Source organism: Rattus rattus, chromosome 2, assembly GCF_011064425.1.
Source record: "Rattus rattus isolate New Zealand chromosome 2, Rrattus_CSIRO_v1, whole genome shotgun sequence".
Classification (NCBI taxonomy): Eukaryota; Metazoa; Chordata; class Mammalia; order Rodentia; family Muridae; genus Rattus; species Rattus rattus.
Window position 1 is genome coordinate 98,947,994 of NC_046155.1, and position 16,776 is coordinate 98,964,769.

Consider the following 16,776-nt stretch of genomic DNA (forward strand, 5'->3'; position numbering starts at 1 on the left):
GTGTCTTCATTCACAAAAGCAGATCTCATACAATTAAGTACAACACATGATGGTTATTAGACATTAGAGCCTAGGTCTGTGTTGTCATAGTTTATGCCATCTATACTCTGATGTTGTCTTGGTGAAGAGAATTAGTTTGGCTTTTACAAAGCAAAACTTGTGTCTTTAGGAAGGGAGGGACATGTGACTTGCAAACAGGGCCTCTAAACATCTCTAGCCCATTGCCGGTTTTTAACTTAAGCTTTAGCCATTGTGTGGTACACACCTTTAATCCCAGCACTAGGGGTTAGAGAGGCAGCGGGAGCAGAGGCAGGTCGATTCATGAATTCAAGAACAGTTGATGCTATACAGAGAAATCCTGTCTCAAAAATAAACAAACAAATAGGTTTAAGCTTTATTGGAATTCAGGCATACTTTTAAACCATTCAGATATGATTGAACAGTTACAACAGTTCTTATGGCCCCAAAGTCTGACCATTTCGGAGCAAAGGAAATCCCTGCCTTTGTTCAGCCACATCTGACTCTTTCTCCTGCCTTATTAACTGTAAAAGCCACAAGCCATAGATCAGTAAGTGCAGCTATCTTCAGAGGTAGCATTAGGACACTACAGCTGCCGAGAGAAGAGGAGTTGGTGAAAACAAAGGTAAGGTACTGTAAAGAGATGCTTGGAGGATTGGCCTCGTTGTTCCTGGGACCTTTGCTCAACTTAATATCATATGGTTATACTCGGTCATGTCCTTGAGATAGATGACAGCTTTGTCAGTGTGGGAGCATTGTCTCATTCTGAATTCTTCTTGGATCTAGCTTCCAGTCCTGGCTGCCCTGTTTTCCCTTTGGCTTAGACCAGTTTTAGCCGGGGTTTCTGCCATTTGACAACCTCCAGAAGCCTAATGCAGGTTCTGTTTGTTCCTAGCCATGAGGTTTCTATAAGAACAATTCGTTCAAGTTTAGGTTGGGGGAGCTACAGTGGAAGCAGTCCACTTGGGAGCTGAAGAGATGTTTCAGTCAGTAGAGTCCTCATCACAGGAACGTTTAATCTCAGCCATTGGAGGCAGAGACAGGAGGAGCCCTGAGGCTCACTGACCAGTCAGTTTAGCCAAACTGGTAAGCTCCAGGTTCAGTGAGCGACATCAAAAATAAAGTAAAGCTTGATGAAGGCACTAAGGCTGTTGAGCTCTGGCTTTCTACATTCATGCACTCACTCATGCACACACAAATATTCTAACATTGGGGCTCTCTTGGCATGCAGTGCCAGCTCTGGATTATCTATCAGCTTAGTTTATAGAACAGAGATCCTGATAGAGCCTCTTTTTGACTCTTCAGAGATAACCAACTTCATCTGCCATGTTATGGGTAGGGAAAGCAAGATAGATAATGAATTGTCCCAAATTGGTCAGCTCACATGCTGTCACCAATTCCACCTAAACTCATAATGCACTCTACCAGTAGATGCTGGGTTACAGAGTTTTCGGGAGGAAACAGATCCTGAAGGAACAAAACAAGCAAAGCTAGTTCTGGGGCCAGTCATATCTTTATTAGTGTCTGCAGCTGGGCCAGTGGCGCCCTCACATATGCTAGGAATTTTAGTGGGCACTCTGGCCTCTGAGCCAGGGATTTCAGCTTTTCTATTGGCAATTGGGACAGGTTGATGGAATAGTTTGGAATGGGATCAAATGGAAAGATTGCTTGCCACCTACAGACAGGCACATGAGAGATTCCCCAGGCTGGTGCCAAGGTGGGTCAGGCCCTAGAGCAAAATAATTCCATTTCCCTCCAAAGTGAAGGAAGAGAAAAAGCTTCAGATGTTAACAGTCAAAGTCAGAGCTGAGCTCCTGGGATCAGAAAGGCATTTCCTAATGGAAGCAACTTTGTAAGGCCAGAGGTCCCAAAGAGCTCACCTGTTTCCACAGCTAGGAAACCTTAGGGTTAGCTGAAGTATCATAGGGAAGCTACCAAGTGGGGAAAAGGTGCCAAATGCCGTGTTCTGGATAAGGGTGTATGTTCTGCCAGTACTAACTAGACAAGCAAAGTATTCATTATAGTTGAAATCCAGAAACTTCATAAAAAGCCCCATCATGCCTTTATCCAGCAAGCTCCTTCGCCTAAAGCTAAGGCCACTACAACCCCTGCCACAACGCCAAGCCAACTGTCATGTGATCCTTTGGGCACCTAAACTGTCTGCCTTGACCTTGCCCCCACTTATCCTTGCCAGACAGATAACTGTAACTTTGTTGTTTGCTCTCTTGTGAGTTGCATTCCTCAGACACTTAAAGTCAAATAAAGTTATGTTTGCTGTGTCTAGAGGAAATTCCCATGTGATTTATGGGGTTGCCTGGCAATAGGTGTACGGACGTTCCGCTGTGTCTGTGTCTGAGATGTTAGCTTTCTCTGAGAGGGAAGGAGGATAAGTGGAGGATAAATGGTGGGAAGAATGGGCCAAGCCTAGAGGACTTAATGGAGAGAAAGGGGTCAAAATGGGACAGAGTTTAGGTGGTAGATAGGAGAGGGTCCAGAAGAAAGGGTTTTGCGTTCTACGTGCACATCCAGAGGTTGGAGCCCCAGGGCTCAGAACCAGCAAGGCGACCACATAAGTGAGCCAAGGGCAGCACCCGTGGCAGCCCCAGCAAGCATGCCCATGGCCAAAGGAGCGCCAGAGCTGTAACAGGGATCCTCTCGCACGATCACATGCGTCACACCAGGACCTGTAAGAAGAGCCACGTAAGTCAGGGTCAGCCCTGGTGACTCAGGTCCAATCTCATGTTAAGTCACGAATTCATTCTGCTCTCCAGTCAGAGGAACTGAGACTCTGAAAGCGCTCCCTACTGCGGCCTACAGATCATACAAATGCCACTGATGGTGACTCTGGGACTGGGCTGCAGGAAACCTGCAGGATCCCTAGGCACCTGGGGAATCCGTGCAGCACTTGGAGGTAGACACTAGTAACATTAGACCTTGGGAATAGGAAGAATGTCATTTCCACAATAGCCACCTGGGGTCGCCAGCAGCACAAGATTGTCATTGCTGGGCTGTCTGGCTGAGTGGGGGGAGCCCAGGGACTCTGTTTTGAATCTAGGATTCAGGAGAGTGAGATCTGGAAAATACATGTACCCTCAAAGGGTGAAGCTTAGTCTTCATTGATGGATCATGGGCAAGGCCTGGCACAGGATTGTGGAAGGAGAGGGGCTGGCATACCAGGGGCACTTACCATAAGGTGGCCCATAGTAGCTGCGGACATACGTGGCCTCGTGTGCGTTGGGGGGTACCACCTCATAGTAGTCTTGATATGGGCTGTAGACGCGTACCTGGGAAGTCCAGTCAGGTTGAATACCCAGGAACCTCCTGGTCTGGGTCTGATCCTGAGCCTTTCATTCTGTGGCCACCCTCCTCCCCATAGAGTCCATAACCCTTCTACCCTAAAACCTTTACATCCAGCTCCCAATGATGGCTTTTCTCTTACCTTGGCCTTCTCTATTGTCCAAATTTCTCATGGCCTCAACAACTTCCCTTTATAAGTCTAACAACTCTACAATGCTCTCACTCAGAGAAACCCAACCGATTTTTCTCCTCGTCAAGGGAAGAGAACTCTGGCCAAGCCCTAGGCATGAATTAAAGGAGGACTGGAGCAAAGAAAAGGAAGAATAGTCATTGACATAACTATTATCCAGCATCTACTGCATAGTGGGTCCCAAGAGAGGTGCTCTCCTGTGACACCACCTCTGATCCTTCAAGGCAGGCATTGCTATCTCCATAGTACCCAGTGCTGTGGATGAGGCACAGAGAAGGTGAGAGTCCTGCCATCCCCTTCAGGCCCCTACCAACCTCCCAGATCCTAGCTCAAAAGCTACCTACTGTAAGAGGCCCTCCTGGGCTCGGGAGTATTCCTTCCTAGGGTCTCTGTGACTTAGATAGTGCCCCTTCTTATCTTTTCTCTTAACCTTTCTGGCCTGTTCACCCAAATGTGTGCTACTTAAGGACAAGGCCCTCAATTTGTGTCACCGGTAGGGGATAATGATGACAGGAGCCAGTGATACATGCATGATTAACAGTGACTGTCAATCCACACCTACCACTTTAACTCATGAGGTAGCAAACATGGAGGGGGTCAGAATCCCTTCTCCTGGGACTCCCCCTACCCCTGTTTTCACTGTGTCTCTCAAATAGGCTTCACACCAGAGTTGCCCAATTCTCTTTAGAAATCCCTTTGTGTCCAACTTGACAAACACAAATGGATTGTGCCCTCTCTGCCCCCCTTCCCCCACCACTTTCTCAGCCCTGTTCTTCCTGGTAATACTCTTGTCATGCACTGGAACCAAGAAATCTAGTAGCTACCTTTCTTAAGGGTTCCTTCCCCCTTTCATCCCCAGAATGTGTGTGGAAGGAAGCATGTGTGCATGTAGAAGTCAGAGGTTGAAGCATGGTGTCTTCCTTACTTTGTCTGGTTTATTGTTGAGATAGTTTCTCATTGAACTTGGAACGTGCTAATTCTCCTTGACTGGCCAGCAAGCCGCTAGCAGCCTCCTGTTTCTTTTTCCCTAGCACTGAGACTATAGGAGAGCAATGCTCTTTTCATGTGGGTCCTGAGGATCAAACTCAGTTCTTCATGGCAGAAACTTTACTGACTGAGCCATCTTCCCAGCTCTTCCATTTTTGAGACATGGTTTCCTACAGCCTAGCTTGGCCTTGAACTCACTATTCAGATGTGGATAACATTGAACTCCTCATCTTCCTGCCTCTACCTCTCAAGTAATGTGGTTACAGGAATGCACCACTGAGCCTGGTTGTAGAACATTTGCTCTTTGGAGCGAGTGGGTGTTTGATACATAGCCCAGACTAGCCTTGAACTCACAATCTCCAGCCTCAGTTCCTGGGTGCTAGGATTATAGGCACATACTACCAAACCTTTTCTTTCTTGTGATGTTGGGGGTTTAACCTAAGACCTTATGATTGTTAGGCAGCATGTACCACTGAGCGACATCTCCATCTCTTAGCACTCTTGTCTTTGCATACTGGCCTTTCACAAGGCCGCAGGATCTCAGGATTTTATTTTCTAAATATGCCTTCTGACAACCTGTTGGCCAATGGTGAGGGAGTAAGCCATTGGCTTTAGTAGCCTGGACTCTAGAAGTGATCTTGAGGGGAAAAAATTCAAAGGAATGGTTGGGGAAAAGTCAGACTAGAAAAAACTGAAGAATCCTTAAGGAGGGCAGGTGGTCAACCTTACTACATCAGCCTGCTCCGAAGCTACAATGAGCTGGTAGCTTTGTGAGTGAGGTTCTGGAATGGATGGAAAATACCAGTTCATGTCTCTTCAGGGCATGTGTTCTTCCTACCCTCCAGCTCTGGGAGGCCCAGAAGAAAACTCAGAGCACCTGGCAACCCGTAGGTAGGTAACCTCAGAGACCTCCTGAACTGAAGCTTGCCAGCTTCTCCCATAGCCCAGCCCCTCCTATGGGCAGAGACAGTCCTGTCCAATCACTGAGCTACATGCAAATAACCCCTTGGCCACAACTAAAGCTGTTGGGTTCTTAGGTCTATAGTTTTTCAAATCCCATTTTTAGGCATTGCCACTTGAAGTCCCAGGCCTCTCTGTGGTGAACTGAGTAACACTGATCAAGTTAAATAACCTTTCAGAGCATCAGTTTCTCAGTAATACCCGGAGACTCAAGCAGAACTACAGCCATTGACTTGTGGGCTCAGATGTTCTGCATACTATAATCACCAGAAGCTTCACCCGTCCCCCAGTACTGGGGATCAACCCAGCGCCTCACACATGCTGAGTATGTACTCCACCACTGAGAGACAGCCCTAACCCAGGAGTTAGTCTTGAACATGCAGATTTCCGGGCTAGGGGTATATATAAAGTTCAATATTAGAAGCAGTATTTGAGGAGTATTTTGAGGAGCATGTGTGAGGCTCCATGTTCAGTCCCCAGCTCCACAAAAATATTTATATGCATATAAATATAGCATAGTTCCTAGACCCCACCCAGGACTTAGGAGATTCCAGCACTCAGAGGATATCAGCATTTGTTGCTGTATGGTCCCTAAGTGGTTCTAAAACACAGCATCACTGAGTAAGAAGAGAGTTTGCAATTGACCATTAAGACCATAAGCTCCCATGTCGACTCATACCAGACCAAGCTATACTGAGCCCTGGAGACAGAGAAAGAGTAGAGGCCCATAACCTGTGTGCTGGCTGATCTTCATTGTCAACTTGACTGGACTTGGAGCCACATGGGAGACACACCTCTGGGGATGTCTGTGCTGTGTTTCCAGAGATTTAACTGAAGAGGAGAGACCCACTGAATGGGAGACTACCACCCTAGGGTTGAGGTTCCAGACTAGAAAATGAAAATGAAAAAGGCAGCCGGACACTGGCATCCCCTTTCCTCTGTCCAGATGTGAGCAAGCAGCCTCAAATTTCTATCACCATGCCTGCCCCCATGGAGGAGTATGCCCCCACACTGGGAACCAGCAGAAGTCTTTCCTTCCTTCAGTTGCTTCTTGTCAGGTAGTTGATCATAGTGGTAAGGAAAGTAACGACTACACCTTGATTCCAAGAAACATCCAGGCAAGGACAGATCCAGACAAGTCCCTTCCTTTCTTTCCTTACTCATTCAGTGACCTACTTATGCCAGTCCCTTATGAAGGGGTTAAGGACAGACGGTCCCCATCACTGGGCACTGATTGAACACATGCTGTACACGAATTACTATACTGGGCTTCAACTGGGCAGAGCAAATGAGACCTGGTCCTTGCCTTGGAGGAAGTTCCAGTTCAGACAGGAAAGAAGCCAGTGCTAAAAACCAGTGACAAAGGACTGTGCCCTGGATGACAGTGCCTGAAGCCCTGGGAAGTCCTCATTGAGGAGGTGGCAGGCAGCCTTTGAGGTAGTTCTTTAGGGATGAGGATCAGCTGGCCAGGTGAATGGGGAGACTGAGGGTTTGGGCAGCAGGGACAGCATGAGAATCAGCAGGATGAAGCGAGAACCAGAGCAGCAGCAGCAGAGGGCACACAGAGCACAGGGGTGACGTGACAAGCAAGTCTAGCCAGATTCCATGGGCTGTGGTCCAGTGAGGAAAGGAGAGCCATTGAAGTCCACGAACACGGAAGGAATGGGACAGGAGGCTTTGGAGGCTCATCCTGATGGCCAGAAGGGAGGCAGGAAGGGCTGAGCTCACACTTACCCAGATCCTCCTCTCAACCTTACAGGGCTTCCATGAGAGGCTCGTACACCTGACCTTAGGGCAAACCCGACGGCTCCTGGGTGGGACGGTGGCTCCAGCTGGGGCCTGCTCCAGCCACAGAAACCCAAGAAGGGAGAGGGAGGGAGATGTCAGATGCCCTTTTCACCTTAAGAGACTAGGAGATGTTACCAGGCCCCTAGCAGAGTCCTGGGACAGCTATGCCTGTGCTAGTGGGGAGGGGAGAGGGGGAGTCAGAGACGGGGAAGGAGTGTCTGTTACTCAGTGAAGGAGCAATGGCCTCCTTCCAGCTCTCCCATCCCAGTCTCCGGCACATGGGGATCCCAGTTTCTTTTTTTTTTTTTTTTTTTTTCTTTTTTTTTCGGAGCTGGGGATCGAACCCAGGGCCTTGCGCTTCCTAGGTAAGCGCTCTACCACTGAGCTAAATCCCCAGCCCCGGGATCCCAGTTTCTTTACCCCACAACTCCAGCCTCATCTGTGACTGTATCCCCAGGAGCCTCCCCAGAGTAGGGTACAGGTCACTTCTGCATAGGCTGGAGGACAGAGAAATGTGGACATATAGACAACAAATACAAAAGCGAACACAAGCACCAGCTCTAGTAAGTCAGAGCCCAGAGAGATGTGTGTCCGGGGAGCAAAAAGAGCGAGCATCTAGGGCCAGGCAGAGGTAAGGGGTCAGTAGGACAGGCAGGTGTACAGGTAGAGAGGGAGCATGGAGGGCCAGGCAGAAGTAAAAGGTCAGTACAGCAGGCAGAGGAAGCAAGACAGCTTCATAGAGTCACAGAGTGCAGAACGGTCAGCCCTCACCTCCTTCCTCGTGCTGTCCTCAGTGCCACTGATGCAGGGGACTTGGGCTCAGAGAGTGATTAGTCTGACCTGGCTCCCTCCCTGACGATTCTTGTTCCTTCTTCTAGCTTCCTACAATCGCCTCCCACCTGAGAACCCAAGGCTGCTCCCAATATCTGACTGTGGCCCTCAACTACTCTGATAGCCTCCGAAAAGATCCTATTCCTCCAGCTGGACTTTGAGACCCTTCCTGACCTGACCCTGATGACCTCAGAGGACATCTCTCCAATGCCACTTCCTCCATGGTAAGCCTTCCAACCAGGCCAGACTCCCCAGCTATTAGGTGAACACATTTGCAAACATACACATCCCTCTTCCCGGCCTCTGCTCTTGTAGCTCCTCCTACCAGCGCCAGCTTCCTCACTGAGTCCACTAACCAACTCTCTGCTGCAGGCTCCTCCAACAACTTAAGATTGTGAGACCCAAGGAGCCACTTCCAGTCCTTAGACCTCAGCTTCCCCATCTGTAAAGTGGGATTGATAGCACCAACTGCTACCAACCCCCAGTCCTTGGAGGATGAAATGACATAACCATGCCATGTGCTTAGCATAGTGCCTGGCCCTCCGCAGGAGGATATACCCAGGGGGGTTTCTGTCTTCTCTGCTTCTTCCCAGTAGACTCTCTCTCCAGGTGAGAGAGGACTCAGCCGTTCCACAGGCGGAAGCAGCAGTGTAGAGTCTGGAGTCTGTCAGGTGGGGGCCCATCTTGGGCCTCAGGCAACTCTTCAAACCCTCACTTCCACCGGTCTCTAAGCATTCTCACTTTTACAGCCTAAATACCTGTGCTCCTCAGCCTGTCAGTCAGCAAGGCTTAGTCCACACCCACATCCTGTTGCCTGGAGACCGCAACCTCCTAGATGGTCCCTGGGTATTCACACTTAACCCCTTGCTGTTTGCTCCCTACCCACCAGCCCATGGCCTTTTGTGTTTGTTTTTGAGACAGGGTCTGGCTCTATGGCCTAGGCTGACCCCAGACTTTTAATAGGTCTGTCTCAGCTTCCCAAGTGCTGGGATTATAAGCACACACTGGTTTGTACTAGCTACAGACCAGCTCTTTGAAAATACAAGTCTGGCAGCTCGGTAAAGGTGCCTTTAATCCTGGGAAGCAGAGGCAGGAGAATCTCCAAACACCAGGTCAGCCAGAGCTACACAGAGAAAAACTCTGTCTCAGAAAAACCAAACCAAACCAAAACCAACAACCCAACAACAACAACAACAACAACAACAACAACTGTCTGGACCTGTGAGGATGGCTCAGTTAGTGGGCACAAAACCCAACTCCCATTCCTAGCACCCATGGCTTCATATGCCCAGTCCCAGAGCTAGAATAGCAAACACAGGAGGCTCCCTGGGGCCTGTTTCCCAGCCAGTCTAACTAAACTGGTGAGCCCCAGATCCCAGTGAGTAGCTCTGTCACAAAAATAAGGTGAACGGCTGTTACGAAACAGCCGTGATCTCTGGCCTCCACATACCTGTGTGCACAGCCACAAATAAACACACACAACACAAATATAAATAAATTGATTCGGAGGTAAAAGATGGGAGCTGAGCTGATCCATTCTTGCCTTTTGCCCAGAAACTGTCAATGGCTTACGGGTGCTGTTAGCAGACACCAGGATCCTTAAAGCAAGGCATGGCGGTCCATGCTTGTAATTCTAGCTCTTGGAAAGCCGAGCCAAGAGGATCACTGCAAATGTGAGGCCAGTCTGGGCTACATGATGAGTTCAAGGCCAGCCTGCGATCCAAAGTGATACTAAGTAAAAAATAAAAAGAAAACCAATATTCTTAGCACAAGGCAGAGCCTGAACTTGCAGCTGCCCTCCCACCAACCTCAGTCCATTCCTTGGGCTTCAGCCACCCTGACGGCCTAACCCACTGGCCTTTGTGCATACAGCACCCCCTTACCGAGAAAGCTGCTTCCTTCACCACAGCCCCACCTTTCACCCCACTGATGTTTATCCTGCAAGTCTCAGGTTAAGCTTCAAGTGAACCCACACTTGGATCAGATCCTAAAAGGGTCACATGCTGCATAGCCCAGCCCGAGCAGTAACTGGTGTCAAAATGGAATAATTAACCAGTTGTTTTATATCTGGCCCCTTCTAGACTGAGTGCAGGAGGGTCAAGCCTGCATCCCTTGGTTTACTTCTGATCCCCTGGCCTGTGGCATGGTGCCTGACACATAGTCAGAACTCAATACATATCTGTTGTGTGGACAAATGAGCCTCAGTCTTACCATCCGCAGAGAGGGAACAATAACCCACCCTCGCAGGACTGTTCTGAGTGGCATCATATCTGATATATGCATCCCTCTTTTCTAGCTCCCATGCAACCATGAGTCTTCATGGAAGCTTCTCTCCCTACTCCTGGGAGCATTTACTGACTCCTCCCTTCTCCACAGGGGACTCCAGGGGACTGAGTCTACATGAACTTTTCCACTCTAGATTGAAGAGATAGGCAGAGACCGAGTCTGAGTGCACCCATGATTCCATGGCACACGGGGCATCGGGGAGGGGAAAGCGCGGGAACTCACCGGGGTGGAGTTTGCCTCCATCAGGGCTGTCTTCCATGCTCTGCAAAGCAAGGCCCTCCAGATGATGAGGAAAGATTTACATATGGGGACCCCACCTTGTAGATGCTCCAACCCCACCCAGCCCCTAGCCCCCACCTTTCCTAACTTTCAGGTAGACAAAAGCAACTCTCTACCGCCCTAGTCACACGGATGGCCCCTGAGGTGAGCTAATAACCCTGAGTCCAGCTTCTTCCCTTCAGTTGTCCTAACTGAGTTTGGCAGGGCGGGGTGTCTCTTCTGAACCTTGCACGTCTGGGTGATGCTCTGCCTGCAACCCACCTCCATGTTCCAACTTGCACAGCTTTCCAGAGCCATGGCCCAAGACTCAGGAATGCCCAGAGGATACAGGACAATTGGGCCTTTGTTGGTTGCCATGGCATCTGGCTGGGGTAGACAAGGCAGCTCTATGCTGTGGGCCCAGAGCATAGCTGCCCCTCCACCCACACCCTCATCTCTTTCCTTCTCCTCCAGGGCAGAGGCCCAGCTGCTCAGGCTGAGGGTAGGAGGGGGAAGAATGTATGGGGATAGACGGCTCTGAGAAAGATACCCTCGTCTTCCCAGGATGGGCTGCATCTAATATTGGGGTGCCCTGCTTGGACACTGCCAGTGGCCTTCCGAAGGCAGGTCTAGGCCTACCCCTCAGCTCAGAGTCCCGTCCACCATTGCAGCTCTTTGAGGGTCTTTTGAGATGTTGCTGGGCATATCAGCTCATTTCTATCAGTCTGGGAGAGGGATCCCTTCACAGGCTACAAATTATCTGATTCCAAATGTCTGGAGACCCAGCGCCTGAGGCAGGTGTGCCTCTGTCCCTGAGTTCTCTGGCTCTGCACCAGTTACCTGGAATGCTGCTGTCCTGTGCTCGGCCTGTATGGCATAACCTTGCTAACTGGCCTTAAATCCCTCCTCTACTTGCACCCCGAGATCCTACTCCACACAGCTCCTGAATCCACTCACATGGCATCATCCCGGGTCTCTGCGCACAGGTGCAGGCGGGAACCCTCCCGTAGGTTCACCGTCAGCAGGCCATCTCGGCTCCTGCCCTCTGGGGGCTGCACATCTGGAAGGAGACACACATACATGGGGATTCCAGAGACCCTAGATTCCCTGACCCCTGGAAACCACACACAGTGGCAAGGGTTGACTTCTTGGGGTCCTGTTTGCTAGACATTATTAATCTCTGGTCCCACATACTTTCTTGAGAGTCTGCTGTACCCTGCACACCCTGTCAGCCTTTCCGTATTACTCACTTCCTAGCGCATCCCCAGTTACTGTATTTTACTGTGGCCCCAGTCGTGGTGGAAGCATTAGATTCCCTGTGTGACTCCAGGCCAGTCACATCACATCTCTAAGCGTATGTCATCTTCCTCCGCTCTCTAGAACCTGCAGGCATTTTATCTGGGGTCACCTATAGGGCACAGCACAGCGTAGGAACTCGACCAAGGACCAACTTCTAACACATAGCTAACTAGCCTACATTTGGCAAAGGCCCAGAAGCAGTGTTTGTGGGAGCTCTTGGGAAGCACCCAAGAGACTTTTAATTACAATTCTCAGACATAGGGAAGACCCTGACCATGGGGAGACCACCAAAGACATGCTTCTACTCACCCTGACACTCCTGGCCGACCTTTATGTCTCGGACATTGAAGTGGATAACTACACGGTCCTCCTCGTCCTGTGCTGTCTCATCGTGGTAGTAACCCAGCGTGCCATCCAACCACAGAGCAAACCAATTCCGCTTCCAGCGGCGGAGGATGGAGCCTGCATGATATTCCGGACCCACCAGGGAAGCTGAGCCCTGAGCCTGCTAGGGTTTGCAAGAGCTCTGGGCCCCGTTACTATCATTTCTTTCTTGCCTCTCTACCCTCTCACATGAGGACAAGGCATATATATATATATATATATATATATATATATATATATATATATATATTATATATAATCTCTGCCAGCCACCAGCCTGACACACAGTAGAGGCTCAATAATAAGTGTTGAACTGCAAATGGCAACTCATGCCAACTTGAGGGAGCTTCCAAGACAAGCCCAAGACTCTTCAAAGGCAAACACCTCCCTGCTAGAGGCCTCTATCATGTCTCTCTCTTGTCTCTGGCTTGAGTGACAGTCATGTGTATCCTCTCTGACTCTTGCAGCAGAATGGGGATCTGCACCTCCCCACATGAGGTCCTAAAAGTGAGCAGAACCTGTATTTGGTGTCTGCCAAACTAAATGAACTAAGAATAGAAAAGGGCAAGGGACATGGGGGCCCCTAGCCCAAAGGGCCCCTAGTCCAAGAAGTCCTCTTCAGTTCAAGGCTTTGGCTAAATGGGGTGGGGGTGCCATGGCCACTGTGATGCCAGACATTGGTTCAAAACACAAGAGGGTTTCTTAAGCAAGGTGTGGAGGCTCACACCTGTAGTTCCAGCACTTGGAGGCTGAAAGGAATTCAAAGCCAGTCTGGATTACAGAGCAAGACCCATCTCGGAGAAACTTAGTAAAGTTATGCATAGTAGTACATGCCTGTAATCCCAGGACTCAGGCGGTAGAGGCAGGAGTTCAGAGTCACCATAGCCACGCATTAAGCTTGAGGCCAACTGAGGCTACTTGAAATTTTTTATTCACCGCAATAAATCACAACCCCACCCCACCCCCCAAAAAAGGGGGCTTCTAGAGCTGTGGTTCTAAAGCAAAGCTGAATCTCACTTCACTCGGGCTTTAGACTGCATCCTGCCTGGGTTGAGGTTGCTATGAACACACAGGGCATGGAACTTATCTGTACCCTGCGAGATGTACAGTTAGAGTCTAGGGCCAGCGTGGGTTGGGCAAGGGAGGCGGGAAGACTGACAGTCAAAAACAGTCGTGTTAGACGTTAGTGTGGGAACTGAGAAGGGATCCTCTGATCCAGCTTATGCTACCAGGGCAGAGAGGTTAGAGGGACAACTAGAGAGGGCTCGTCAAAGAGAGAAATCTGGTTGGTCTTGAAGTATATAGTTTTGCTAAACAGTCAGAAATGGGAAGAAATCAGTAAAGAGGAGGCAAGAAGGTCCTGGTGTAGGAGAGAAAGGTCCACCATGATGTGTGGGACCCACTGCTTCCCTCCTCCCTGCCCGGGGATCAGGTGCAAGGCAGACAGGGACTTGACCCAGAATCACTCACTCTGTCTCCATAGCCAGCCGCCCCTCACCAGGGCCATTTCTTCAAAAGGACTTTCCAGGGTGGAGTCGGGTGGGACCTGTCAGAGGAGCCAGGACACACAGACCTCACAATTCAATGCAGCTCCTGAAAGAAGGCCCCAGCCCTGCCCTCCCTAGAGAGCCTGGAACCATGCAAGGCTGCGTTAGTAAACAAACAGTCCAGCTCTCTCTGCCCGCCCCTCCTAAGGCTCTGCTCCTGCAGAGAATGGGGACACTGTCCCAGTGGGGTCAGCAGGCAGCCACCCAATAGGGCAGGATGGGGGTGGGGATGCAAGCCTAGGCCAGGCTGAGTTCCAGAACCTTGGCAAGTCTCTGCACCATGCTCCTCTGGCCTGAATGATGTAGGTAAAGGCCGGGATGAGAACTTGCTAACGCTCATAAAATGTTAGAAGATGGGATTTGGAAACCGGAGCAGTACAGAGTATCAGTCAGAGCAATGAATTTCCATGATAGAAGAGCCTCCTTCATGTTCAGACACCACAGCGGCCATTTTTGAAGTCCAGAAAACAACAGCTATGCCGTTGAGCACTGTGCGCTTACTACAGTCCTCTGCCTTCACCTACTAGCTCACTTGAGCTTCCCGACCATCCTTGCCATCATTCCTATTTTAAAGACAGTTTGGAAATGGGCCTGGAGAGGGCCAAACTACATAGACCCCCTTGATTACAAAGCAATGAGGGCAGGATCCATACCTAGCCACCTCGGCTCTTTCCCAAGAGCTTTAAAAAGACCCAATGCCAGTTGGGTGTAGTGGCACCATATTTAATCCTAGCACTCGGAAGGCAAAGGCAGGCAGAGCTCTGTGAATTGGAGACTAGCCTGGTCTACCTAACAAGCTTCAGTGAGACTGTCCCCAAAAGAAAACCAGCCTGGGCAGCGGTAGCTCATGCCTTTAATCCCAGTACTCTGGGGGCAGGGGCAGGTGGCTCTCTGACTTCAAAGTTACCGGATGGCCAGGGCTACACAGAGAAACCCTGTCATGGAAAAACAGAGCAACCAAATAAAAAAACACCACACGATGTGCAGGATCAGGCAGCTCAGATTTGTAACTGTGAAGGCGGAGACAAACACTACTAGTTTTTGCAGACCCCCAGGTGATCCCCAATTTTGCCAGCTACTGCAAACCTCTCTGCATCTCCAGACACCCCGTTAATGGAGACCTTGAAGAATACTTTACAGCTGGACGAACTGAGAGGAACAGGGACAAGTGACACATCCCTGTATGTGACAGAGTTCAGACGAGTTCAGGTGTCTTCCTTCTCTTATTAAGAACGACTTATTTATGAGCAGGTGCCTTAGCCCTTCCCCCATTCGCTCGCACCTATTGCTGCGCAACTAGGGCTGGCACACCTGGAGTGGAAGCCTTGGCCTCTTGTGTTTCTCCTCTGGCTCATCCCTCTCTCCAAGCCCTGACACAGCTCTTACAAGAGGGTCAAGTGTACAGTCCCTCTCAAGTTCCCCTTGATGCACCCACCTGTTCACACCTGTTGTGGATACTGCTGCCACAAATGCCCCGCTGCTACTCGATGAAGATGCTACCCGAGCTGGTCGCACCTGCGCTTTGCATACCCCCAGAGAGCCTGAGGCATTTCACTCCCCAGGCTCAGCGCACTGCCTGGGGCCTAACTGCCCCCGGGCCCCGCCCTCCAGACCAACTCACTCCCAGGGAGGGGGCGTGGCGTGGAAAAATTCAATGACTGAGCCATGCTGGGATTTGTAGTCTGCAGTTTTAGACTGGGCAGAAGCAGCCCAGAATGACAGTCCTGTGTGGACCCCAGGAGAGGTAAGACACATTTTATTTTCTTCCTTTTCTCTTTAGATCTGCCTATATTTCCAGGGCTGTCCACAAATGGTCTACTGAGCAGCTGAGACTACAGATGTGTACCACCACAGATTTTTCTATTATGACATTTATTTGTTCGTCTACTTTTTAGAAAATACGTTTCCCCTATTGGTACAAGAGATATATTCCAGGACCTGCTAAATACCTATCTACACTCCATCCCTGACATAAAAGACTGTGTGGCTGGAGGGTTGGGGAGATACCTCAGTCAATAAAATGTTACACGAGGAATGGAGTTCAGATTCCCAGAAGCTGCATTATAAAAGCCAATATGGCAGTCCTGGAGAGGAAGAGACAGTTGGATCCCTGGAACTCACTGGCCTTCCAGCCTCACCTGACTGTGACTCCTAAGTCACCTTGTCTCAGAAAATATGGTGGATGGCCATGGAGGAAGGGTAGCTGAGGTTGACCTGTGCATACACATACTCATGCACCCACACACATATCATCATCATCATCATCATCATCATCATCATCATCATCATCATCATCATCATCAGAGAGAGAGAGAGATCATGCCCCCAAAGGGCTGTAGCTGTGTATATACAGTTGCTGAACAAACTGCCCCAGTGATACCCAAGGACACGATGGTGAGTTCAGCAGAAGCTGGGCCTGGTTGTACAGATCTCCAGTCCCCAGGAACCTGGTAGGCTGAGATGCAGGATGTTCAAGGCTAGCCTGAATGGAATGAGTTCAAGGCCAATCTGGGCAACTTAGAACCTGTCTCAAATTTTTAAAAAAAAAAAAAAAGGGGTTGGGGATTTAGCTCAGTGGTAGAGCGCTTGCCTAGGAAGCGCAAGGCCCTGGGTTCGGGTCCCCAGCTCTGAAAAAAAAAAGAACCAAAAAAAAAAAAGAAGAAAGAAAAAAAAAAAAAAAAAGAGGAGGAGGAGGAGGAGACTGGAGACAGAGCTCAGTGTAGAGGACTTGCCCAGCATTGGTGAGACCCTAGGTTTCATCTCCAGTGCTAAAGCAAAAACAAAAACAAGACCAATTTCCACTGAACAGGTGGCCAGCCTGAAGCCACAGCTACTTAGGAGTCCCAGTCTAGCAATGGTTCTCAACCTTCCTAACGCTATGATCCTTCAATATAGTTCCTCACTTTGTGGTGACCCCGACCATAAAATTAT

General features: G+C 49.7%; 1 protein-coding gene across 2 annotated transcripts; it reads right to left on the reverse strand.

Moving 5' to 3' along the window:
* Positions 1-1,512: 1,512 nt before the first annotated feature.
* Positions 1,513-15,453, reverse strand: Plekhb1 (pleckstrin homology domain containing B1). 2 transcript variants are annotated; one of them, XM_032893053.1, is made up of 8 exons: positions 15,281-15,444; positions 13,769-13,844; positions 12,224-12,376; positions 11,573-11,675; positions 10,580-10,619; positions 7,187-7,291; positions 3,206-3,302; positions 1,513-2,702 (listed from the first exon to the last, which is right to left on the reverse strand). In XM_032893053.1, the coding sequence occupies exons 2-8, from the start codon at positions 13,803-13,805 to the stop codon at positions 2,566-2,568; spliced, it is 672 nt and encodes a 223-aa protein (XP_032748944.1). In that variant the 5' UTR covers positions 13,806-13,844; positions 15,281-15,444; the 3' UTR covers positions 1,513-2,565. The 2 variants fall into 2 exon arrangements, with proteins under 2 accessions (XP_032748944.1, XP_032748945.1); XM_032893054.1 differs by lacking the exon at positions 7,187-7,291 and having other exon boundaries at positions 15,281-15,453.
* Between the last annotated feature and the right edge of the window lie 1,323 nt (positions 15,454-16,776).